Source organism: Phyllobates terribilis, unplaced genomic scaffold, assembly GCF_046119375.1.
Source record: "Phyllobates terribilis strain yellow unplaced genomic scaffold, ASM4611937v1 Scaffold_1__5_contigs__length_1240528914, whole genome shotgun sequence".
Taxonomy (NCBI): Eukaryota; Metazoa; Chordata; class Amphibia; order Anura; family Dendrobatidae; genus Phyllobates; species Phyllobates terribilis.
This window is the reverse complement of record NW_027362761.1, coordinates 13,329,239-13,354,267: the sequence shown is the minus strand read 5'-3', so window position 1 is coordinate 13,354,267 and position 25,029 is coordinate 13,329,239. Positions and strand designations below refer to the sequence as shown.

At 50.3% G+C, this 25,029-nt stretch overlaps 1 protein-coding gene and 1 long non-coding RNA gene across 2 annotated transcripts in view; one reads left to right on the top strand and one right to left on the bottom strand.

Annotated features, from left to right (window-relative positions):
- HCN2 (hyperpolarization activated cyclic nucleotide gated potassium and sodium channel 2) overlaps positions 1 to 21,400 on the bottom strand; it is a 159,470-nt gene extending 138,070 nt beyond the window's left edge. The window contains exon 1 of the mRNA XM_073655106.1: positions 20,900 to 21,400. Within this exon, the coding sequence (XP_073511207.1) occupies positions 20,900 to 21,357 (458 nt within the window). The 5' untranslated portion in view covers positions 21,358 to 21,400. The remainder of the gene's footprint in view (positions 1 to 20,899) is intronic.
- Positions 21,401 to 23,593: 2,193 nt separating this feature from the next.
- The window catches only part of LOC141165516 (uncharacterized), a 37,527-nt gene continuing 36,091 nt past the window's right edge, over positions 23,594 to 25,029 (top strand). Inside the window, exon 1 of the long non-coding RNA XR_012251170.1 lies at positions 23,594 to 24,082. This is a non-coding gene — a long non-coding RNA (uncharacterized lncRNA). The remainder of the gene's footprint in view (positions 24,083 to 25,029) is intronic.

The window sequence follows — 25,029 nt, the reverse complement described above, 5'->3', positions numbered from 1 at the left end:
GTCTCTGAACTTCCGTTTGTGAGTTTGTGGTCCACTCGCTACTTCACTGCAAGTACCCTGTGGGTATCTTGTTCTGCTTTTCCCTTCCTGCCTGTTCCGTGTGTACAGAGCCCTGTCCCCCCTGCTCTGCCTTGCTCACCGCTCCGGCAGTCTCGCTCCGCTCTGACCCTTTGCTCACTGCTCCGGCAGTCTCGCTCCGCTCTGACCCTTTGCTCACGGCTCCGGCAGTCTCGCTCCGCTCTGACTCCTTGCTCACTGCTCCGGCAGTCTCGCTCAGCTCTGACCCTTTGCTCACCACTCCAGGCGGCCTCGTCCTGCTCTACTCTCGCTCACCGCTCCAGGCGGCCTCGTCCTGCTCTACTCTCGCTCACCGCTCCAGGCGGCCTCGTCCTGCTCTACTCTCGCTCACCGCTCCAGGCGGCCTCGTCCTGCTCTACTCTCGCTCACCGCTCCAGGCGGCCTCGTCCTGCTCTACTCTCGCTCACCGCTCCAGGCGGCCTCGTCCTGCTCTACTCTCGCTCACCGCTCCAGGCGGCCTCGTCCTGCTCTACTCTCGCTCACCGCTCTTGGCGGTCTAGTCTAGCCCTGCTCTCGCTCACCACTCTGGGCGGCCTTACTCTGCTGTGTTTGTCCGCCACATCTGTGGTTCTGTTCCTGAGTCCCCGTGTGTATTGGGTCCTATCCCGCCTGTGTTCCTACCTGCTAGTGACTCCCTGTCTGCACTCTAGCCGTGCTTGCCTGTACCCCCCTGCCTGCATACCAGTCGTGCCTGCCTATACCCACCAGTCTGTGTGCCAGCCTAACCTGTCTGTTCCTGTATTCCCCTGTGTGGGTCAACAGCCGTGTCCGGGGTCTGTCCTGGAGTAGCACCTGGTCCCTCTGCTCGGTTCCTCCCTGGTGCACTGGCGTCGTATGCCGTCGTGCGACCCTGGTCGGATCGGGTGAATACCTAGTTACGCCCCTCCAGGCATTCACTCTCCGGCACGGTCCAGTGGAATCACACGCACACGCCGCTCAGCCCGGGCGTGTGCATTACAGCATGCTCAGGCCATGGTTCCCGTTGAGCCCCACGGCCTTCGCTCTCTGAGACGTTTTTCCAGCGAATACGTGCATTAAAAATAAATTTAAAAAAAATATATATATATTTTTTTTCTTTAGCCGAGTTCCAGGCGAATTACGCACCCGTCCAGATGGATCTTTTTGCACTCGTTCCTGCGGATCCGCCACGGTACTATGGGGATCCAAGACTGAGTTGTGCATTTGTGGAGCAATGCATGCTACACTTCAAGTTCTACCCTCTTTGTTTTCCCACCGATCGGGTTAAGGTGGGATTCATGATGTCTTACCTAATGGGTGATGCCTTGGAATGGATCAACCCCCTATGGGAAGCACAGGATCCTATCCTCCTGGACCTTCAGGCCTTCCTGGTGGCCTTTCTAATGGTCTTCGATGACCCTAATCCAGAGGCTCCTGCTGAAGCTTCACTTTCCAATAACCCGGAGCAGCCCCGTTGGGTAATGTGTGTGGGTAGCGCACTAGTCCTCCTGCCCGAAGAAACTACTGCCCACCCAGAATCCACACAGGATGACTACGCTCTCCGGAATACTTCTCCCAACCTCAAGAGGCAGTCCAGACGTGCTAGGCGTAGAGGCAAGCCGTCACGCCTGGGTCTGTCCTCCCAAAGACCTACTGATCCCAACCTTGAAGTCCCTGCTGAAGCTTCATTTCCCTGTATCCCGGAGCAGCCCCTACGTGTAATATGCGTGGGTAGCGCACCTGTTCTCCTGCCCGAAGAGACTTCTGCCCACCTAGAATCCTCCGGGATACCACCTGATGACAAATGGAGAGAGACTTCCCTACACCCGGTACCCGATACTTCGTCCGCTCCGTCCTGTGAGCCTGACAATGGGTACCTAAAAGCGGTAGTTGACCCCGAGTCTCTACACCCCTCCGACCAGGCGGAGGACCTCCAGTTGTCTCCAGAACCCTTCGGGGTGCTACCTGGTAGCAAATGGACAGAGTCTTCCCTATACTTTGTACCTGATACCTCGCCTGCTTCGTTCAGTGAGTCCGACCTAGTGTACTCCGAAGCAGAGGTTATCCCCGAGTCTCTACACCCCTCCGACCAGGAGAAGGACCTCCAGTTGTCTCCTGAACCCTTCGGGGTGCTACCTGATAGCGAATGGACAGAGACTCTCCTATACTCGGTACCTGATACCTCGCCCGCTTCTTCCAGTGAGTCCGACCTAGTGTACTCCGAAGCAGAGGTTATCCCCGAGTCTCTACACCCCTCCGACCCGGCGGAGGACCCCCAGTTGTTTCCTGAATCCTCCGGGGTACCACCTGATAACAAAGAGACAGTGACTTTTCTACACCTTGTACCTGATACCTCGCCCATTTCATCCTGTGAGCTCGACAAGATGTACCCCGAAGCAGAGGTTACCCCCGCGTCTCTGCACCCCTCCAACCCGGCAGAGGGCTTCCAGTTGTCTCCTGAACCCTCTGTGGTGCTACCTGATAATAAGTGGAGAGAGACTTCCTTGTGTGCTGTTCCTGGTACTCCACCCGTTTCATCTGTTGCTGAGGATGGCTGGATAGGAGGTAGCATCCTAGCTACCCAGAGGAGACCAGTTTTTCCTGTGGACAGTGGTAGTGATCCCCTTGAAGTGAAGGATTGGCCCTCGAATTCCCTGCAGAACATTCTGGCAGGCCTGAAGAAGAGGGGGCGTAAGGGGGGGGGTACTGTAACATACCTGGCGGCGTCCTTGCATAGTGGTCCATCTCCCACTGTGCAAGAGCGCGCACTTGATCTCCAGTCCAGTCTGCTAGCCTGGCTTCCCTCCATGCTGTCTGCTTACCTCTGTTTCTGCTGCTTAAGGGCGGCGCCCGATCACTTCCTGTTTCTTGTACCTGCTGCGGGCACACCCCTTGTGCGTCCTCAGCCTATTGCTGTCTGTCATCTGGTATTTAACCCAGCTGCTCCAATGAATCCCGGCCTGAGCATTGTGTTTCATTCAGTGTGCTCTTTGACTCTGAATGTGCCAGGTCCCTTTCTGTGTTTGCTTGTCTGCCTTTCCTGGAGGCTGTATTTCCAGGCCTGTCTGAACACGCTCCTAGCCTGTTCCTCCCGCCTTCTAGGGGCTGCATACCTAGACCCGCTCCTGTATCTTGTCTGTCCTGTCTGAACACGCTCCTAGCCTGTTCCTCCCGCCTTCTAGGGGCTGCATACCTAGACCCGCTCCTGTATCTTGCTACTGTGTCTGTTCTTGTCTGTATACTCTTCTAGCCTGTTTCCTGTGTTTCTCTATGTCCGTACCTTTCCTTTTTCTGCAGAGTCTGAACTCATACCTAACTCCTGCTCGTTGTCTCTGTACTTCCGTTTGTGAGTTTGTGGTCCACTCGCTACTTCACTGCAAGTACCCTGTGGGTATCTGGTTCTGCCTTTCCCTTCCTGCCTGTTCCGTGTGTACAGAGCCCTGTCCCCCCTGCTCTGCCTTGCTCACTACTCTGGCAGTCTCGCTCCGCTCTGCCCTTTTCTCACTGCTCCGGCAGTCTCGCTCCGCTCTGACCCTTTGCTCACTGCTCCGGCAGTCTCGCTCCGCTCTGACCCTTTGCTCACTGCTCCGGCAGTCTCGCTCCGCTCTGACCCTTTGCTCACTGCTCCGGCAGTCTCGCTCCGCTCTGACCCTTTGCTCACTGCTCCGGCAGTCTCGCTCAGCTCTGACCCTTTGCTCACTGCTCCGGCAGTCTCGCTCCGCTCTGACCCTTTGCTCACTGCTCCGGCAGTCTCGCTCCGCTCTGACCCTTTGCTCACCGCTCCAGGCGGCCTCGTCCTGCTCTACTCTTGCTCACCGCTCCAGACGGCCTCGTCCTGCTCTACTCTTGCTCACCGCTCCAGGCGGCCTCGTCCTGCTCTACTCTTGCTCACCGCTCCAGGCGGCCTCGTCCTGCTCTACTCTTGCTCACCGCTCCAGGCGGCCTCGTCCTGCTCTACTCTTGCTCACCGCTCCAGGCGGCCTCGTCCTGCTCTACTCTTGCTCACCGCTCCAGGCGGCCTCGTCCTGCTCTACTCTTGCTCACCGCTCCAGGCGGCCTCGTCCTGCTCTACTCTTGCTCACCGCTCCAGACGGCCTCGTCCTGCTCTACTCTTGCTCACCGCTCCAGACGGCCTCGTCCTGTTCTACTCTTGCTCACCGCTCCAGGCGGCCTCGTCCTGCTCTACTCTCGCTCACCGCTCTTGGCGGTCTCGTCTTGCCCTGCTCTCGCTCTGGGCAGCCTTACTCTGCTGTGTTTGTCTGCCACATCTGTGGTTCTGTTCCTGAGTCCCAGTGGGTCCTATCCCGCCTGTGTCCCTACCTGCTAGTGCCTCCCTGTCTGCACTCTAGCCGTGCTTGCCTGTACCCCCCTGCCTGCATACCTGCCTGCCTGCATACCAGTCGTGCCTGCCTATACCCACCAGTCTGTGTGCCAGCCTAACCGGTCTGTTCCTGTATTCCCCTGTGTGGGTCCACAGCCGTGTCCGGGGTCTGTCCTGGAGTAGCACCTGGTCCCTATGCTCGGTTCCTCCTTGGTGCACTGGCGTCGTATGCCGTCGTGCGACCCTGGTCGGATCGGGTGAATAACTAGTTACGCCCCTCCAGGCATTCACTCTCCGGCACGGTCCAGTGGAATCACACGCACACGCCGCTCAGCCCGGGCGTGTGCATTACAGCTTTCACACTTGTGGTAGCACGAGACGGACTTTACAACCCACAGAGGTTGCTCAAGTAGTGCAGCTCATCCAGGATGGCACATCAATGCGAGCTGTGGCAAGAAGGTTTGCTGTGTCTGTCAGCGTAGTGTCCAGAGGCTGGAGGCGCTACCAGGAGACAGGCCAGTACACCAGGAGATGTGGAGAGGGCCGTAGGAGGGCAACAACCCAGCAGCAGGACCGCTACCTCCACCTTTGTGCAAGGAGGAACAGGAGGAGCACTGCCAGAGCCCTGCAAAATTACCACAGCAGGCCACAAATGTGCATGTGTCTGCACAAACGGTTAGAAACTGACTCCAGGAGGATGGTATGAGGGCCCGACGTCCACAGATGGGGGTTGTGCTCACAGCCCAACACCATGCAGGACACTTGGCATTTGTCACAGAACACCAGGATTGGCAAAGTCACCACTGGCGCCCTGTGCTCTTCACAGATGAAAGCAGGTTCACACTGAGCAAATGAGACGTGACAGAGTCTGGAGACGCCGTGGAGAGTGATCTGCTGCCTGCAACATCCTTCAGAATGACCGGTTTGGCAGTTGGTCAGTAATGGTGTGGGGTGGCATTTCTTTGGAGGGCCGCACAGCCCTCCATGTGCTCGCCAGAGGTAGCCTAACTGCCATTAGATACAGAGATGAGATCCTCAGACCCCTTGTGAAACCATATGCTGGTGTGGTTGGCCCTGGGTTCCTCCTAATGCAGGACAATGCCAGACCTCATGTGGCTGGACTGTGTCAGCAGTTCCTGAAAGATGAAGGCATTGAAGCTATGGACTGGCCCGCCTGTTCCCCAGACCAGAATCCAATTGAGCACATCTGGGACATCATGTCTTGCTCCATCCACCACTGTCCAGGAGTTGGCGGATGCTTTAGTCCAGGTCTGGGAGGAGATCCCACAGGAGACCATCCGCAACATCATCAGGAGCATACCCAGGCATTGTAGAGAGGTCATACAGGCACGTGGAGGCCACACACAATACTGAGCCTCATTTTGACTTGTTTTAAGGACATTACATCAATGTTGGATCAGCGTGTAGTATGTTTTTCCACTTTAATTTTGGGGGTGACTCTAAATCCAGGCCTCCATTGGTTAATAAATTTGATTTCCATTGATGATTTTTGTGTGATTTTGTTGTCAGCACATTCACCTTTGTACAGAACAAAGTATTCAATGAGAATATTTCATTCATTCAGATCTAGGATGTGTTATTTGAGTGTTCCCTTTATTTTTTTGAGCAGTGTATGTATGTATGTATGTACAGTACAGACCAAAAGTTTGGACACACCTCATTTAAAGATTTTTCTGTATTTTCATGACTATGTAAATTGCACATTCACACTGAAGGCATCAAAACTATGAATTAACACATGTGGAATTATATACTTAACAAAAAAGTGTGAAACAACTGAAAATATGTCTTATATTCTAGGTTCTTCAAAGTAGCCACCTTTTGCTTTGATGACTGCTTTGCACACTCTTGGCATTCTCTTGATGAGCTTCAAGAGATAGTCACCAGAAATGGTCTTCCAACAATCTTGAAGGAGTTCCCAGAGATGCTTAGCACTTGTTGGCCCTTTTGCCTTCACTCTGCGGTCCAGCTCCCCCCAAACCATCTCGATTGGGTTCAGGTCTGGTGACTGTGGAGGTCAGGTCATCTGGCGTAGCACCCCATCACTCCCCTTCTTGGTCAAATAGCCCTTACACAGCCTGGAGGTGTGTTTGGGGTCATTGTCCTGTTGAAAAATAAATGATGGTCCAACTAAACGCAAACCGGATGGAATAGCATGCCGTACCGCTGCAAGATGCTGTGGTAGCCATGCTGGTTCAGTATGCCTTCAATTTTGAATATATCCCCAACAGTGTCACCAGCAAAGCACCCCCACACCATCACACCTCCTCCTCCATGCTTCACGGTGGGAACCAGGCATGTAGAGTCCATCCGTTCACCTTTTCTGCGTCGCACAAAGACACGGTGGTGGGAACCAAAGATCTCAAATTTGGACTCATCAGACCAAAGCACAGATTTCCACTGGTCTAATGTCCATTCCTTGTGTTCTTTAGCCCAAACTTGTCTCTTCTGCTTGTTGCCTGTCCTTAGCAGTGGTTTCCTAGCAGCTATTTTACCATGAAGGCCTGCTGCACAAAGTCTCCTCTTAACAGTTGTTGTAGAGATGTGTCTGCTGCTAGAACTCTGTGTGGCATTGACCTGGTCTATAATCTGAGCTGCTGTTAACCTGCGATTTCTGAGGCTGCTGACTCGGATAAACTTATCCTCAGAAGCAGAGGTGACTCTTGGTCTTCCTTTCCTGGGGCGGTCCTCATGTGAGCCAGTTTCTTTGTAGCGCTTGCTGGTTTTTACAACTGCACTTGGGGATACTTTCAAAGTTTGCCAAATTTTTCGGACTGACTGACCTTCATTTCTTAAAGTAATGATGGCCACTCGTTTTTCTTTACTTAGCTGCTTTTTTCTTGCCATAATACAAATTCTAACAGTCTATTCAGTAGGACTATCAGCTGTGTATCCACGTGACTTCTGCACAACACAACAGATGGTCCCAACCCCATTTATAAGGCAAGAAATCCCACTTATTAAACCTGACAGGGCACACCTGTGAAGTGAAAACCATTTCCGGTGACAACCTCTTGAAGCTCATCAAGAGAATGCCATGTGTTAATTCATAGTTTTGATGCCTTCAGTGTGAATGTACAATTTTCAAAGTCATGAAAATCCAGAAAAATCTTTAAATGAGGTGTGTCCAAACTTTTGGTCTGTACTGTACATACATACATACACTGCTCAAAAAAATAAAGGGAACCCTGAAATAACACATCCTAGATCTGAATGAATGAAATATTCTCATTGAATACTTTGTTCTGTACAGAGGTATGTGCTCTCCAGAGGTAGCCTGACTGCCATTAGGTACCGAGATGAGATCCTCAGACCCCTTGTAAGACCATATGCTGGTGCGGTTGGCCCTGGGTTCCTCCTAATGCAGGACAATGCCAGACCTCATGTGGCTGGAGTGTGTCAGTTGTTCCTGCAAGATGAAGGCATTGAAGCTATGGACTGGCCCGCCCATTCCCCAGACCTGAATCCGATTGAGCACATCTGGGACATCATGTCTCGCTCCATCCACCAACGTCACGTTGCACCACAGACTGTCCAGGAGTTGGCGGAAACTTTAGTCCAGGTCGGGGAGGAAATCCCACAGGAGACCATCCACAACCTCATCAGGAGCATGCCCAGGCATTGTAGGGAGGTCATACACAATACTGAGCCTCATTTTGACTTGTTTTAATTAAGGACATTACATCAAAGTTGGATCAGCCTATAGTGTGTTTTTTCCACTTTAATTTTGGGGGTGACTCCAAATCCAGGCCTCCATTGGTTAATAAATTTGATTTCCATTGATGATTTTTGTGTGATTTTGTTGTCAGCACATTCAACTTTGTACAGAACAAAGTATTCAATGAGAATATTTCATTCATTCAGATCTAGGATGCGTTATTTGAGTGTTCCCTTTATTTTTTTGAGCAGTATATATATATTTTACAACTTCTTTTTTTTTTTTTACTCTTTTTTCACTTAGTCCCACTTTTAGCACTCTGAGCACAGTTATAAGGTATAGCAGTGCAGGATCACTGCTATACCTCATAACTGTCAGTGCAGGATCACGGCTATACCTCATAACTGTCAGTGCAGAATCACTGCTATACCTCATAACTGTCAGTGCAGGATCACTGCTATACCTCATAACTGTCAGTGCAGGATCACTGCTATACCTCATAACTGTCAGTGCAGGATCACTGCTATACCTCATAACTGTCAGTGCTGAAGACACAAGTTAGCTTCATCATGCACTGCGCATGATCACTAACTTGCTGGTGCCTGGTGACCCGGATCATGTCGACATCAGGTCACCATGGCAACAATCGGGACCCTGTGATGACGTCACAGGGTCTCCGATCCAAGAACAGATGGGCTTCTGTCCCTTTGCCGGCTCGCTAAATGCTGCGATCGCAGCATTTAGGGGGTTAAAGTGCCGAGAGAGGTGCAGGACCGCTCCTGGCACAGAGTCTCAGCTGTCAGAATCAGCTGACACCATGCTGCGATCGTGCGCGCCGAGACCTAATAATTACGTACCTGGTCCATAAGGCCCAGGGACGTATTATTACGCCTCACGTCAGAAAGGGGTTAGAATATAAATAGTGGCATGGAAATATAAAAAAAAGGCTTCACATAAAAAAAGAAAATCAAAAGTGTAATTTTCGAACAAGACATTCCCTTTAACCCCCTCACCCCTGGTCCATTTTCTGTTTTCGCATTTTCGTTTTTTGCTCCCCTTCATCCCAGAGCCATAGCGTTTTTATTTTTTGGTCAATATGGCCATGTGAGGGCTTGTTTTTTGCGGATGAGTTGTACTTTTGACCGAAACAATTGGTTTTACCATATCATGTACTGGAAAACGGGAAAAAAATTCCAAGTGTGGTGAAATTGCAAAAAAAGTGCAATTCCACAATTGTTTTTTTGATTTGTTTTTTTACCATGTTCAGTAAATGCTAAAACTGGCCTGCCATTATAATTCTCCAGGTCATTACGAGTTGGCAGATACCAAACATGTATAGGTTCTTTTTTATTTACAGGTGCATCTGAAAAAATTAGAATATCATCAAAAAGTTAATTTCAGTTTTTCAATACAAAAAATGAAACTCATTATATAGAGTCATTACAAACAGAGTGATCTATTTCACGTGTTTTTCTATTAAAGAAGTTGTCCACTACTTTATATGAACCCCCCAATCTATCCCCACGGGGCCCAGAAGTGTTTTTGTAAATACCTTGCAGTACCTTTTCTGCCTCTGAGCGGCGCTATCGCTGGCCACTCAGAGGCATCACGTGACCAGTCACTGATGTCACGTCAAGTGAGGAGTGACATCAGTGACGCGCTCCTCGCGGTGGACTCTGGGCGGCGTTAACCCGTGCATCACACCCATCATCCACCGCGCGTTTTACCAGTGAATGAGGAGAGGGAGAGCGCACGGTGGATGCCAGGTGTGATGCACGGGGTAACCCCGCCCACAGCCCAGCAGCCACCAGTGGAACGCGGAAGAGAGAGACCCCCGGCTGCAGCCTGGACTTGTCGTGACGTCAGCAGATGTCAGAGCCGACTGCAGCCGGGGGTCACGTGATGCCCGTGAGCGGCCAGTGACAGCGCCGCTCACAGGCGGAAAAGGCACCACAAAGTATTTAGAGAAACACTTATGGGTCCTGGCGGAATACATTGGGGGATCATATAAAGTAGTGGACAACCCCTTTAATGTTGATGATTATGGCTTACAGCCAATGAAAACACAAAAGTCATTATCTCAGTAAATTAGAATACTTTATAACAACAGCTTGAAAAATGTTTTTAAAATCCGAAATGTTGGCCTACTGAAATGTATGTTCAGTATATGCACTCAATACTTGGTCGGGGCTCCTTTTGCATCAATTACTGCATCAATGCGGCGTGTCATGGAGGCGATCAGCCTGTGGCACTGCTGAGGTGTTATGGAAGCCCAGGTTGCTTTGATAGCGGCCTTCAGCTTGTCTGCATTGTTGGGTCTGGTGTCTCTCATCTTCCTCTTGACAATATCCTATAGATTCTCTAAGGGGTTAAGGTCAGGTGAGTTTGCTGGCCAATCAAGCACAGTGATACTGTTGTTATTAAAACAGGTATTGGAACTTTTGGCAGTGTGAACAGGTGTCAAGTCCTGCTGGAGAATGAAATTTCCATCTCCAAAAAGCTTGGGGGAAGCATGAAGTGCTCTAAAATTTCCTGGTAGACGGCTGCGCTGACTTTGGTCATGATAAAACACAGTGGACCTACACCAGCAGATGACATGGCTCCCCAAACCATCACTGATTGTGGAAACTTCACACTACACCTCAAGCAGCTTGGATTGTGGCCTCTCCACTCTTCCTTCAGACTCTGGGACCTTGTGGAGTGTCAATGACTGCCTTCTGGACATCTGTCAAGTCAGCAGTCTTTCCCATGATTGTGGAGCCTACTGAAACAGACTAAGGAACCTTTTTTAGATGCTTAGGTAGCCTTTGCAGGTGTTTTTTGTTAATTATTCTAGTTTACTGAGATTATGACTTTTGTGTTTTCATTGGCTGTAAGCCATAATCATCAACATTAACAGAAATAAACACTTGAAATAGATCACTCTGTAATGACTCTATAATATATGAGTTCCACTTTTTGTATTGAAGAACTGAAATAAATTAACTTTTTGATGATATTCTAATTTAGTGAGATGCACCTGTAAGTGGTGGAAAAAAAAAATCCAAAGTTTGCTTAAAAAAAAAAAAATATATCAGCATTTTCCAAGACCCGTAGCGTCTTCATTTTCCAGGATCTGGGGCCGGGTGAGGGCTTACTTTTTGCGTGTCGAGCTAACGTTTTTATTGATATCATTTTGGGATAGATCCAATGTTTTGATCACGCGTTATTGCATGTTACTGTAATGTTGCGCCAACCAAAAGAAAAACCCATAATTCAGGCATTTTGATATTTTTTCTCGTTACGCCGTTTACCGATCGGATTAATTCTTTTTATACATGATAGATCGGGCAATTCTGAAGGCGGCAATACCAAATATGTGTATATATTTTTTTAATGTTTTATTTTAAATGAGGCGAAAGGTGGGTGATTTAAACTTTTATATATTTTTAGTTTTAATATTTTTAAACACTTTTTTTTTTACTTTACACTTGCTTCAATAGTCTCCATGGGAGACTAGAAGCTGCGATCATCAGATCACCTGTGTGTAGCAGAAATGCTCACTTGCTATGAGTGCCGAGCGCTGGGCGACATTCATAGCATCCTGGCATCTCATAACATCTGCATCTCCTTCAGAACCCGGGTTGTCATGCCAACCCATCGGTGACCCGCGGTCATGTGACATGGGCGCCGATGGCAGGACTTATGACGTCCTTCCATCGTGGCCATGTTAAATGCCGCTGTCAGAGATTGACAGCGGCATTTAACATGTTAACAGCCACGGGTTTATCGCGATTCCATCCGCGGCTGTTAGGGGCACATGACAGCTGATCAGATCAGCTGTCATGTCCCATGAAAGGTGCGGGCTCATCACCGGAGCCTGCGCCGGTCACAAAATAAAAATGATACCAATCATGAGAAATCTAGTATAGAAGCCATATGCAAATGAAGCTGGAAGTGCACTGTGGGTGTGTCAATGAAAAAAAATAACTTAGGCTAGGTCTTCCAAATTCAGTGACACAGCCCTAGTGCACTTCCAGCTTCATTTGCATATGGCTTCTATGCTAGATTTCTCATAACTAGCACATTGGACCTATGCAAAAAAAAAGGTATTATTTTATTGAGGGACAATGTCTATAGAGCCAATTCACTACTTGCATATGTAAAAACGTGCTGACAGGTTCCCTTTGGTATTAAACCATAAAATTGATCACATATGAGTGAGTGATAATATCTGATTTACTCCTATCAGATAAATCAGATATTATTAGTGATGCCCACACTAATTGTGCTGCGACTAAATGAAATTCTACAGTGGAAGCCTTTCCGAAAGAATGAAGCCTGTTACAGCAACAAAGGAGAACAATTACATAAGGTATATTCATACATATTGATCGGATGCGGAAATTTCTGTAAGTGAAAATCCCTAACATACGTATTAATGGGTTTTTTCAGCAGCAGACTTCAGTTTCCTCCCACATTCAAAAAACATATACTGATGGGTAATCTAGGAGCCAAGCTTGCCCTACAGCCAAGACAAATAAGGCAGTTATGTGTTTCATCATTTATGGGTTTGCATTTCTATGAGCAACCCACCATTGTACACAGTACAGAATACCGTGGGACAGCCCTTTTGATGGGACGAGCCCAACATCTACATGCGGGACAGCCCTTTTGATGGGACGAGCCCAACATCTACATGCGGGACAGCCCTTTTGATGGGACGAGCCCAACATCTACATGCGGGTCAGCCCTTTTGATGGGACGAGCCCAACATCTACATGCGGGACAGCCCTTTTAATGGGACGAGCCCAACATCTACATGCGGGACAGCCCTTTTGATGGGACGAGCCCGACATCTACATGCGGGACAGCCCTTTTAATGGGACGAGCCCGACATCTACATGCGGGACAGCCCTTTTGATGGGACGAGCCCGACATCTACATGCGGGACAGCCCTTTTGATGGGGCGAGCCCGACATCTACATGCGGGACAGCCCTTTTGATGGGGCGAGCCCGACATCTACATGCGGGACAGCCCTTTTGATGGGGCGAGCCCGACATCTACATGCGGGACAGCCCTTTTGATGGGACGAGCCCAACATCTACATGCGGGACAGCCCTTTTGATGGGACAAGCCCAACATCTACATGCGGGACAGCCCTTTTGATGGGACGAGCCCAACATCTACATGCGGGACAGCCCTTTTGATGGGACGAGCCCAACATCTACATGCGGGACAGCCCTTTTGATGGGACGAGCCCGACATCTACATGCGGGACAGCCCTTTTGATGGGGCGAGCCCGACATCTACATGTGGGACAGCCCTTTTGATGGGGCGAGCCCGACATCTACATGCGGGACAGCCCTTTTGATGGGGCGAGCCCGACATCTACATGCGGGACAGCCCTTTTGATGGGGCGAGCCCGACATCTACATGCGGGACAGCCCTTTTGATGGGGCGAGCCCGACATCTACATGCGGGACAGCCCTTTTGATGGGGCGAGCCCGACATCTACATGCGGGACAGCCCTTTTGATGGGGCGAGCCCGACATCTATATGCAGGACAGCCCTATTGATGGGGCGAGGCCGACATCTACATGCGGGACAGTCCTATTGATGGGGCGAGCCCGACATCTACATGCAGGACAGCGCTATTCATGGGACGAGCCCGACATCTACATGCGGGACAGCCCTATTGATGGGGCGAGCCCAACATCTACATGCGGGACAGCGCTATTGATGGGGCGAGCCCGATATCTACATGCTGTCCAATCAAATCTGCTAGCATGTGCATTAAATAAGTAGAACTGACAACAAACTGAACTCCTGACAAACATGGCTAGATTTGGACATTATAATGATGATGATTGGTTTCTTATAAAAGGGTTGCCTCAACACGACAACCACTTTCCATATGTATCATAAAGGCATATAGCTGTCATAGAGAGGATTTTACTCTGTGTTGTATTTCTTCCACAAGCTTTGGAAGACTCAACTCAATCATGATAAGAGGTCAATCTAATAAAAGCATATTGTATGTACAATGGCAGGGAAAAGGAGCAGTTACACCAAAAGGATGTACATCAATCATGATGGTCGAGGGCAGTTTATCCTCTATATACAGCAGCAGGGGATTCCAGCCACACAACACTCACTGGAATGGGGATCCCGAGCACCCTTCCTTCACCAGCAGATGTGTGATGAGGAGCAGTTTTTATAGTCCAGCATGCATGCTAGTGCTCCAGAGAATCTCTGTACTAGTGAACTGTTGGGGACCCCATGGTCATTTATCGCTTATACTGTGAATTCTAAGATTGGTATATGGGGAAGACCTCTCAAAACACAACCCATAGGAAAATATATTTCACTTGAGAAATATTACTAAAACACAGCAAAAATCAGTAGCACAAATACTTTCTGTGCCAAACAGCTCAATCATTAAACACAGACTGAAGATAATACGATGTTACTTCACATATAGGGTGGGCAACAAGTCTCCACCCAATGCACAGTACTCAGTTCAGCTCAATCAGTCCAAAGAAAGAATATGTGTCTAAGATTTCAGAAAGACACGAAGAGAGGGGAACTATGACAAGATGCTGACATCCCCCCCAACCTACTGTCTCCTTCCCCACCATCCTGTAGAATGTAAGCCTGCATGGGCCGGGTCCTCTTCCCTCTGTACCAGTCTATCATTGTTAGTTTGTGTACTGTAAGTGATATCTGTATCTGGTTTGTAACCCCTCCTTATGTACAGCCCCATGGAATTAATGGTGCTATATAAATAAATAATCATAATAATAATTTAATGGGATTATTACATAAGCAGATGGCTAAAGAAATATGCAGACCATGACATGTACAGGATAGAAGCATGTAACACCACAGAGCTGACAAATGACTGGACAAAGACGCCCACACATATACGTAATAAATCCTTCCCAAACTTCCGAATCTCCTCCTAAACAAAGACGGAATCTGCGTATGTTCTCCACCACACCAATACGACCTCAGGGCCAAGCAGCATGAACACAGCAGAGATCTTCTCACTGTCCCCAGATCTGGATGCTTGATGGCTCTCATTGCTCTATGAAATGTCATAGACCTGTTTTCTCCAGTCACTGCTGATACAATTTCTTGGAGGGTGTGATTCTACATGGTCTACTATTATCATGACACATACATGTGGCATCAAGAAAGTCATGATCCAGTTACATTAATCTGCAGAATAGAAATGTCACCATCCGTCACAAGAAGGTACAGTAAGAAATTCATGCAGTGGTCCCTCTGGATGTCTGGTGAAGACCATCCTTCTTTTTAAGATATTTTTTACTTGTAAGTAGAGTTGAGCGTAAATGACTATTGTGATATGACTGATTTGTCATTTGTGCTGGTTGCATGTTTGGCTAATACTACAGTGTGTAATATATATATATATATATATATATACACACATACATACATACATACACACACTACAGTATAGTTTAATGCAAACATTCATAAAGGGAATTCTACATTTTGCTTACAGTCCATAGACTGTTAGGGGATCCACAGACCCCATACTAGAAACACCTAAACTAATATAAGAGGCAGGAGCTGTATGCATCTACTATTTTATTTTGACTGGTGCCTAATTTTCTAAGGAATATTTTTTCTTAAAATATTTTACAGAATAAATTAATTCTGACTTATAATAGCAGCCAAAGCATCTACTGTAGGGATTTAAAGACTCTAGATTGTAACACACGTGGAAGAGGAGCGGGGTTAGAAACACATGGCTGCTTTCCTCCGGGAACAGCACCACTCTTGTCTACAGGTTGTGTGCGGTATTGCATTGTCAGCCTCATTCACTTTAATAGAGTGGAGCTATTATACCAGACAGATATCATTCATAGGAGTGTCAGCCATGCTGTTCAAGGCATAGACAACCCCTTTAAGCATCAGATGAAGTGACTAATTTGTCACTTCAGCACCATGGACAGTACTTAGAGGCCACAAATATTGCTTTCAGTTGTTTACCTCTGGAGTAAATCTCCAGTCAGCACCATGGACAGCTGCAGTACATGGATATTTGTTTACACATAAATTAAAAGCAAAGCCACAAAAACAAGAATTAAAATTCCCCCAAAAATTCAAGAATTAATACAGCAAAAAAGGGAACAGTATTTACCTGCCCAAATCTCAGAACTAATGCAGCAAACCCATATAATAAAGATGGAGGCAACACAGATGCAAATTACTGATGAGACAACCACTCACAACCTACCAGTTCATGGAGGGGGTGATTGCTTAGTATTAGGATTGCACAAAAAAAAGCTTGTATAGGGTGCTGATCACACACAGCCATATTATTAGATTAGGCTGCCCAGCACTATCTAAGTGCACCCCATGAGGCCAGACACTCCAGTTTACAAGACCAACACTTACGGGCCTGGCTGCACCCTGAATAACAAGAAAGTCTTTTTTTGAGTGCAGTTTTAATACTAAGCAGTCACCCCCTCCGTGAACTGGTATGCTGTGAGTGGTTGTCTCATCAGTATATTGCACCTGTGTTGCCGCCATCTTTACTATATGGGTTTGCTGCATTAGTTCTGAGACTTGGGCAGGTATACACGGTTCCCATTTTTGCTGTGTTAATTCTTGTTTACACATAAGTATAGGGATTAGCAGTAAAAGCCGGTTACAGGTTCTCTCATTACATGCAACTGAGGAAAGGGGATTTGGCGACTATAATACTGACATGAGTCCGACCAGGCCAAGCACAAAGGCTAAACCTGCTTGTATGGGAATCTTTTACATGTACATAAGATTAAGCGTCCTTCTCATGTCTCCCCAATACCAGTGATCGCTCGTTCACACCTTCAGATGGAACTGGTGGCCGCGTTTATGGCATACATTATTTCTGTAATATAGAAGGTGCAGTTGTGTACAGAGGTATCACACAAATATGCTTAGCTCAGATAGATACAGTGTCAGCATGTTGGGGCAAACAGAAGACAACTTATAATAGTCCCTAGTCACTGTTAGAATTACACAGCTTGCCAACCATTACATTTTACTGTCAACTGTGGGGTTACAAAGTTTTCGCATGTTCAAATTGGCCATAGGAGAAGCTCATAAACTCACAGAAATCTCTTCCTGAATTATGCCAACATACCCTAGTATGACTCCTCAATGAATGACCCTGGCACCTCCTAACTGGCATCAGCTCGTTACACATGTAAAGGAAAGAGCACATTATCCAGAAAAAAGGGGTCCTCAATAGATGTAGGAGAGGAATGAGAACAGAAAGCAGGTGAATGGCTGAAGCCTACATAAACATCAAGTACATTGCAACCTTGAACAGCAGCAGGAGAGGGAGGAGAGAGCTGCTAACCCATTCCATGCTGGAGGGACCTGTAGAGGAGGCCTAACTGCAGCAGAGAACGTGGAGGATACACACCCCTGAAATGTCTCCTCAGACTTCCTTCTACCTAGCAATAATGCAGATGTCCTCCTAACAATGGCTCTACTCCACACTGCCCTGTACATGACAGATGTCATCTTCTGTAGCCTAACTTGCCTCAATGTCCGGTGGCATGCTTCAGCATTGATTTGCATGCAAGGACAGTGATGACAGAAAGGAAGTTGGCAAGCGGCATGAAAAGAAGGCTTGTATTGCCATTCAGGCCATCTGATCATGATGCTCATAACAATGCGGTCTCTCCAGCATGTCTAGGTCCCACACAAAGCAGACAAGCCCAATGACCTTCTAATGTCCCTTTAAATCTTCAAGTGGCAGCACTGCAAAACCACACTCTGACCTCCATTAATGCCCGATCACGGGAGAGAACCATGTCCCAGCCTGGTATACGGAGTTAGCACCATGTCTTCAGTAACCAATCACTGCAGGCACCTATAAGCACCAGAATAGAGTTGTTCTGCACTGGGCACCACTGGCATTGGCTTTACCCTAGATGTTAACGCTGCATGGAACTGGGCATCACTAGCACGGGCTTTACTCTAGAAATTAGAGCAGTACTAAACTGGGCTCAACTGGCATGGGCTTCACCATAGATGTTAGAGTTGCACTGTACTGAGAACCCCTGGCACTGGCTTTCCCCTAGCCATTAGAGCAGTACTGGGCACCCTGGCACTGGCTTTCCCCTAGACAGTAGAGCTGTTCTGAGCACCCTGGCACTGGCTTTTCCCTAGATATTAGCGCTGTACTGGGCACCCTGGCATTGGATATCCCCTAGACATTATAGCTGTACTGGGCACCCTGGCACTGGCTTTCCCCCAGACATTCGAGCTGTACTGGGCACCCTGGCACTGGCTTTCCCCTAGACATTAGAGCTGTACTTGGCACCCTGGCACTGGTTTTCCCCTAGACAATAGAGCTGTACTGGGCACCCTGGCACTGGCTTTTCCCTAGACAATAAAGCTGTACTGGGCATCCTGGCACTGGCTTTTCCCTAGACAATAAAGATGTACTGGGCACCCTGGCACTGGCTTTTCCCTAGACAATAAAGATGTACTGGGCACCCTGGCACTGGCTTTTCCCTAGACAATAGAGCTGTTCTGGGCACCCTGGCACGGGCTTTCCCATAGACAATAGAGCTGTTCTGGGCACCCTGGCATGGGCTTTCCCATAGACAATAGAGCTGTACTGAGCACCCTGGCTCAGGCTTTCCCCTAGACAATAGAGCTGTACTGGGCACCCTGGCACTGGCTTTCCCCTAGACATTAGAGCTGTTCTGTGCACCCTGGCAAGGGCTTTCCCCTAGACATTAGAGCTGTTCTGGGCACCCTGGCACGGGCTTTCCCCTAGACATTAGAGCAGTTCTGGGCACCCTGGCACTGGCTTTACCCTAGACAATAGAGCTGTTCTGGGCACCTTGGCACGGGTTTCCCCTAGACAATAGAGCTGTTCTGGGCACCCTGGCACTGGCTTTACCCTAGACATTAGAGCTGTTCTGGGCACCTTGGCACGGGTTTCCCCTAGACATTAGAGCAGTTTTGGGCACCCTGGCACTGGCTTTACCCTAGACAATAGAGCTGTTCTGGGCACCTTGGCACGGGTTTCCCCTAGACAATAGAGCAGTTCTGGGCACCCTGGCACTGGCTTTACCCTAGACAATAGAGCTGTTCTGGGCACCCTGGCACTGGCTTTACCCTAGACAATAGAGCTGTTCTGGGCACCTTGGCACGGGTTTCCCCTAGACATTAGAGCAGTTTTGGGCACCCTGGCACTGGCTTTACCCTAGACATTAGAGCAGTTCTGGGCACCCTGGCACGGGCTTTCCCCTAGACAATAGAGCTGTTCTGGGCACGCTGGCACGGGCTTTCCCCTAGACATTAGAGCTGTTCTGGGCACCCTGGCACGGGCTTTCCCCTAGATATTAGAGCAGTTCTGGACACTCTGGCACGGGCTTTCCCCTAGACATTAGCGCAGTTCTGGACACTCTGGCACGGGCTTTCCCCTAGACATTAGCGCAGTTCTGGGCACCCTGGCACAGGCTTTCCCCTAGACATTAGAGCAGTTCTGGACACCCTGGCACAGGCTTTCCCCTAGACATTAGAGCAATTCTGGGCACCCTGGCACGGGCTTTCCCCTAGACATTAGAGCAGTTCTGGGCACCCTGGCACGGGCTTTCCCCTAGACATTAGAGCAGTTCTGGGCACCCTGGCACGGGCTTTCCCCTAGACATTAGAGCCGTTGTGGGCACCCTGGCAAGGGCTTTCCCCTAGACAATAGAGCTGTACTGGGCACCCTGGCAAGGGCTTTCCCCTAGACAATAGAGCTCTACTGGGCACCCTGGCACTGGCTTTCCCCTAGACATTAGAGCTGTTCCGGGCACCCTGGCACAGGCTTTCCCCTAGACATTAGAGCTGTTCTGGGTACCCTGGCACAGGCTTTCCCCTAGATAATAGAGCTGTACTGGGCACCCTGGCACGGGCTTTCCCCCAGACAATAGAACTGTACTGGGCACCCTGGCACAGGCTTTCCCCTAGACAATAGAGCTGTACTGGGCACCCTGGCACGGGTTTCCCCTAGACAATAGCGCTGTACTGGGCACAGTGGCACGGGCTTTCCCCTAGACATTAGAGCTGTTCTGGGCACCCTGGCACGGGCTTTCCCATAGACAATAGAGCTGTACTGGGCACCCTGGCACGGGCTTTCCCCTAGACAATAGAGCTGTACTGGGTACCCTGGCACAGACTTTCCCCTAGACAATAGAGCTGTACTGGGTACCCTGGCACAGACTTTCCCCTAGACAATAGAGCTGTACTGGGTACCCTGGCACGGGCTTTCCCCTAGACAATAAAGCTGTACTGGGTACCCTGGCACAGACTTTCCCCTAGACAATAGAGCTGTACTGGGTACCCTGGCACAGACTTTCCCCTAGACAATAGAGCTGTACTGGGCACCCTGGCACTGGCTTTTCCCTAGACAATAAAGCTGTACTGGGTACCCTGGCACTGGCTTTCCCGTAGACAATAGAGCTGTACTGGGCACCCTGGCACGGGCTTTCCCCTAGACAATAGAGCTGTACTGGGTACCCTGGCACGGGCTTTCCCCTAGACAATAGAGCTGTACTGGGCACCCTGGCACGGGCTTTCCCCTAGACAATAGAGCTGTACTGGGCACCCTGGCACGGGCTTTCCCCTAGACAATAGAGCTGTACTGGGCACCCTGGCACGGGCTTTCCCCTAGACAATAGAGCTGTACTGGGCACCCTGGCACGGGCTTTCCCCTAGACAATAGAGCTGTTCTGTGCACCCTGGCACGGGCTTTCCCCTAGACATTAGAGCTGTTCTGTGCACCCTGGCACGGGCTTTCCCCTAGACATGAGACTATTGCCCATTGCCACCCACCCCAGAACAGGGCATGTACCTGAAGTCACTGTAGGGGTGTATGATCCAGGCCCCCGCGGACTTCACCCTCTCCTGCTCCCTCTCCACCGCCTTCTGGCTGCCAAACATCCGGAGAGAGAACTTGTTGACCCCAGGTTGGAGCATGGCAGAGAGTTGGCGGTGCATGAACCCTGAGCGGGGCTCCTCTTCCCCGGCCTCGCCATCTTCGGTGTCCTTGCCCGGTGAGGACCCCCGCGGAGGCTCGGTGGAGAAGGACACCTTGTGTTCCCGGGGCGGCGCCTCGGAAAGCTCCCGCCTGCACTCTCCATTCGGGCTGCCCTTGCCGGTGCCCGGAGTCCCTGCCGAGCTACATGGACTACGAGTGCCTCTTCTCCCAGCAGTCCGGGGCTGCTGCTCGTCGGGTGTCGCAGCTGCCTCCACTCCCCGCATCACCGCTACACTACTACTGCCGCCGCTACCGCCTCCCCGCCCGTCCATGGCAGCGGGGACCTGCGGAGTGAGCAAAGGGAGGGACCGCGGGGCGGGGAAACTCGAGTGGGCGTGTCATATAAGCACAGCAAGCCAATAGAGAGAGAAGTAGGCGTGTATATGTTGTGGTGGCCAATAGACGCGGAGGAGGCGTGGAGTTGGACGTGACTTAGATGAGAAGAGCCAATCAATTGCAGTGTGAGCGGTAACATAGGTGAACGCCAGGCCTGACGGCGCCACCATATCAGCCAATAGATATTGAGCCTGATCCGCGTATTCTATACATAGCAGGACGGCGAGCGCTCAAGATGGGGAACAACCAATGAGCAGCGCAAGATGACAGCATGACGGCACGGGATTGGCTGACTGTAGAGAAAAGTCATAGAAGCTAAAATAAAGAGGCGGAGTCACCTAGTGTAAAGGCTGTCCTGTGGGCGTGGTTATAACTTGGGCGGGGTTTTCCTGCGAATGGGCTGTGGAAATATGTATACGGAGTCCAGGGAGTGAGGGAGGAAGGGCGGCCGGGGGCTGCTGTGTGACGGGGGCGCTCCTGGCCTGGATTCTGGGCTGCACATACTAATCCTGTGCCGGCATTAGTAATGTTATGTTATGTTGGCTAAAGTGGATTGCAGAGGATTTACCCGGGGTTTATGGGAATCCTGCAGGAAACAAAAGAATTCAGAAAGATTTAGCTTGGAGCCATGAGAAAAGTGGCTGTAGCCCAGTGCCAGGGCAGCAGCTGGCGGGACGGGGGCTTAGGTAACACGCGAGGGCTCAGGCGGCGGGGACAGTGCCACTGCTACTGACTGCCAGCAATGTGCCCGCTCCCCATGACCAGGGCTCAGTGGTGGAGGGGTGGCAGTACTGGGGGGGTGGCAGTGGTGGGGGGGTGGCAGTGGTGGAGGGGTGGCAGTACTGGGGGGGTGTCAGTGGTGGGGGAGTGGCAGTACTGGGGGGGTGGCAGTGGTGGGGGAGTGGCAGTACTGGGGGGGTGGCAGTGGTGGAGGGGTGTCAGTGGTGGAGGGGTGTCAGTGGTGGGGGGGTGTCAGTACTGGGGGGGTGTCAGTACTGGAGGGGGTGTCAGTGGTGGGGGAGTGGCAGTACTGGGGGGGTGGCAGTGGTGGAGGGGTGTCAGTACTGGGGGGGTGTCAGTGGTGGGGGAGTGGCAGTACTGGGGGGGTGTCAGTGGTGGAAGGGTGTCAGTACTGGGGGGGTGTCAGTGGTGGAGGGGTGTCAGTACTGGGGGGGTGTCAGTGGTGGGGGAGTGTCAGTGGTGGGGGGGTGTCAGTGGTGGGGGAGTGTCAGTGGTGGGGGGGTGTCAGTACTGGAGGGGGTGTCAGTGGTGGGGGAGTGGCAGTACTGGAGGGGTGGCAGTGGTGGGGGGGTGGCAGTGGTGGAGGGGTGGCAGTACTGGGGGGGTGTCAGTGGTGGGGGAGTGGCAGTACTGGGGGGGTGGCAGTGGTGGGGGGGTGTCAGTGGTGGAGGGGTGTCAGTGGTGGGGGGGTGTCAGTACTGGAGGGGGTGTCAGTGGTGGGGGAGTGGCAGTGGTGGGGGAGTGGCAGTACTGGGGGGGTGTCAGTACTGGAGGGGGTGTCAGTGGTGGGGGAGTGGCAGTGGTGGAGGGGTGTCAGTACTGGGGGGGTGTCAGTGGTGGGGGAGTGGCAGTACTGGGGGGGTGTCAGTGGTGGAAGGGTGTCAGTACTGGGGGGGTGTCAGTGGTGGAGGGGTGGCAGTACTGAGGGGGTGTCAGTGGTGGGGGAGTGTCAGTACTGGAGGGGGTGTCAGTGGTGGGGGAGTGGCAGTACTGGGGGGGTGGCAGTGGTGGAGGGGTGGCAGTACTGGGGGGGTGTCAGTGGTGGGGGAGTGGCAGTACTGGGGGGGTGTCAGTGGTGGAAGGGTGTCAGTACTGGGGGGGTGTCAGTGGTGGGGGAGTGGCAGTACTGGGGGGGTGTCAGTGGTGGAGGGGTGTCAGTACTGGGGGGGTGTCAGTGGTGGGGGAGTGGCAGTACTGGGGGGGTGTCAGTGGTGGGGGAGTGGCAGTACTGGGGGGGGTGTCAGTGGTGGTGGAGTGTCAGTACTGGGGGGGTGCCAGTGGTGGTGGGGTGTCAGTACTGGGGGAGTGTCAGTGGTGAAGTGTCATTGGTGGTGGAGGGGTGTCAGTGGTGGAGGGGTGTCAGTGGTGGGGTGTCAGTGGTGGAGTGTCAGTGGTGAAGTGTCATTGGTGGTGGAGGGGTGTCATTGGGGGGGTGTCATTTGGGGGGTGTCAGTGGTGGTGGAGCGTCGGTGGTGGGGGGTGTCACTGGTGGAGTGTCACCCGGTATGGTGGTGTCACTGGTGGGGTGTTAGCCATGCCTGATCAGGGGCGCCTACCACAGCTGTCATGTGCCATTCACATGGGATCTGACAGCAGGGTCTTAGAATAAATCAGAGCGAGGAGACCCCACGCAGCTGTTATGGGTGGGATGTTGACTACTAATGTCAGCCAAACCTGATGAAATCGGTGGGATCAGCCCGAAGTCTCATGTGTATGGGGGCCTCCCGATAGATGATGTCAGGTGAGAGAAGAATCTGGGATGCCCAATTTCTGACAACTGATCCTTTCTTACCTCGGTGAGCGAAGCTGGCACCAGAGGAGTCCGACAGCGGCTCTTCCATAGAGAACACAGGAACAGGGTGAGATAAGGCCAGCCATTGGGGCTGAACTGTAAGGCTCTGTTCCCACAATCAGCTTATGGTGAGTTATTGACGTTGTGGATTTTCTGCACGAACTAAGTAAATTAGGTTACTTGCGTTTTTTCTTACGTGTTTTTATTGCGTTTTTGACTTTGCAGGTTTTGTCTCTTGTTTATTTTTATGTTGAAAATAAAGCTGATTTGTTTTGATGCTTCCTGGTATTTGGCTTTAACAAAACTTTATTGATATAGTCATGTGCGAATTCCATTGACGTGTTTCCTCCACAGAAATGCACTAAAAATGCATGTGTGGTTTTTACTTGCGAATGTTCCACATCTTGTGCTCATCTATGGGAAAAATCTGCACATAATGGGACATCAGATCTCTATACATCCCATCCACTCTGCTGGAACGAAGACGTTGCGTTTGTTACACAGCAAAAATACTCAGCATCAAAAACTCATTGCGGGCACTCAGCCTTAGGGTTCCCATGGTGCGGATTCCATGTGTCTGTGATGCTGCGGATATAGCTGATATAGGTCGCTTATGCTTTTTGTGCTGTGCATTTTATAATATTTTTTAGCTGCTGTTTTTGTTTTTTTGGGGTTTTTTTGTGACGTGAACCCCTTTACCCCCGAGGGTGGTTTGCACGTTAATGACCGGGCCAATTTTTACAATTCTGACCACTGTCACTTTGAGGTAATTACTCTGGAACGCTTCAACGGATCCCCCTGATTCTGAGATTGTTTTTTTCGTGACATATTGTACTTCATGATTGTGGTAAAATTTCTTCGATATCACTTGCGTTTATTTGTGAAAAAATCGGAAATTTGGCGAAAGCGTGGAAAGTTTTGCAATTTTCAAACTTTGAATTTTTATGCTCTTAAATCAGAGCGATATGTCACACAAAATACTTAATAAATAACATTTCCCACATGTCTACTTTACATCAGCACAATTTTGGAACAAATTTTTTTTTCGTTAGGAAGTTCTAAGGGTTAAAAGTTG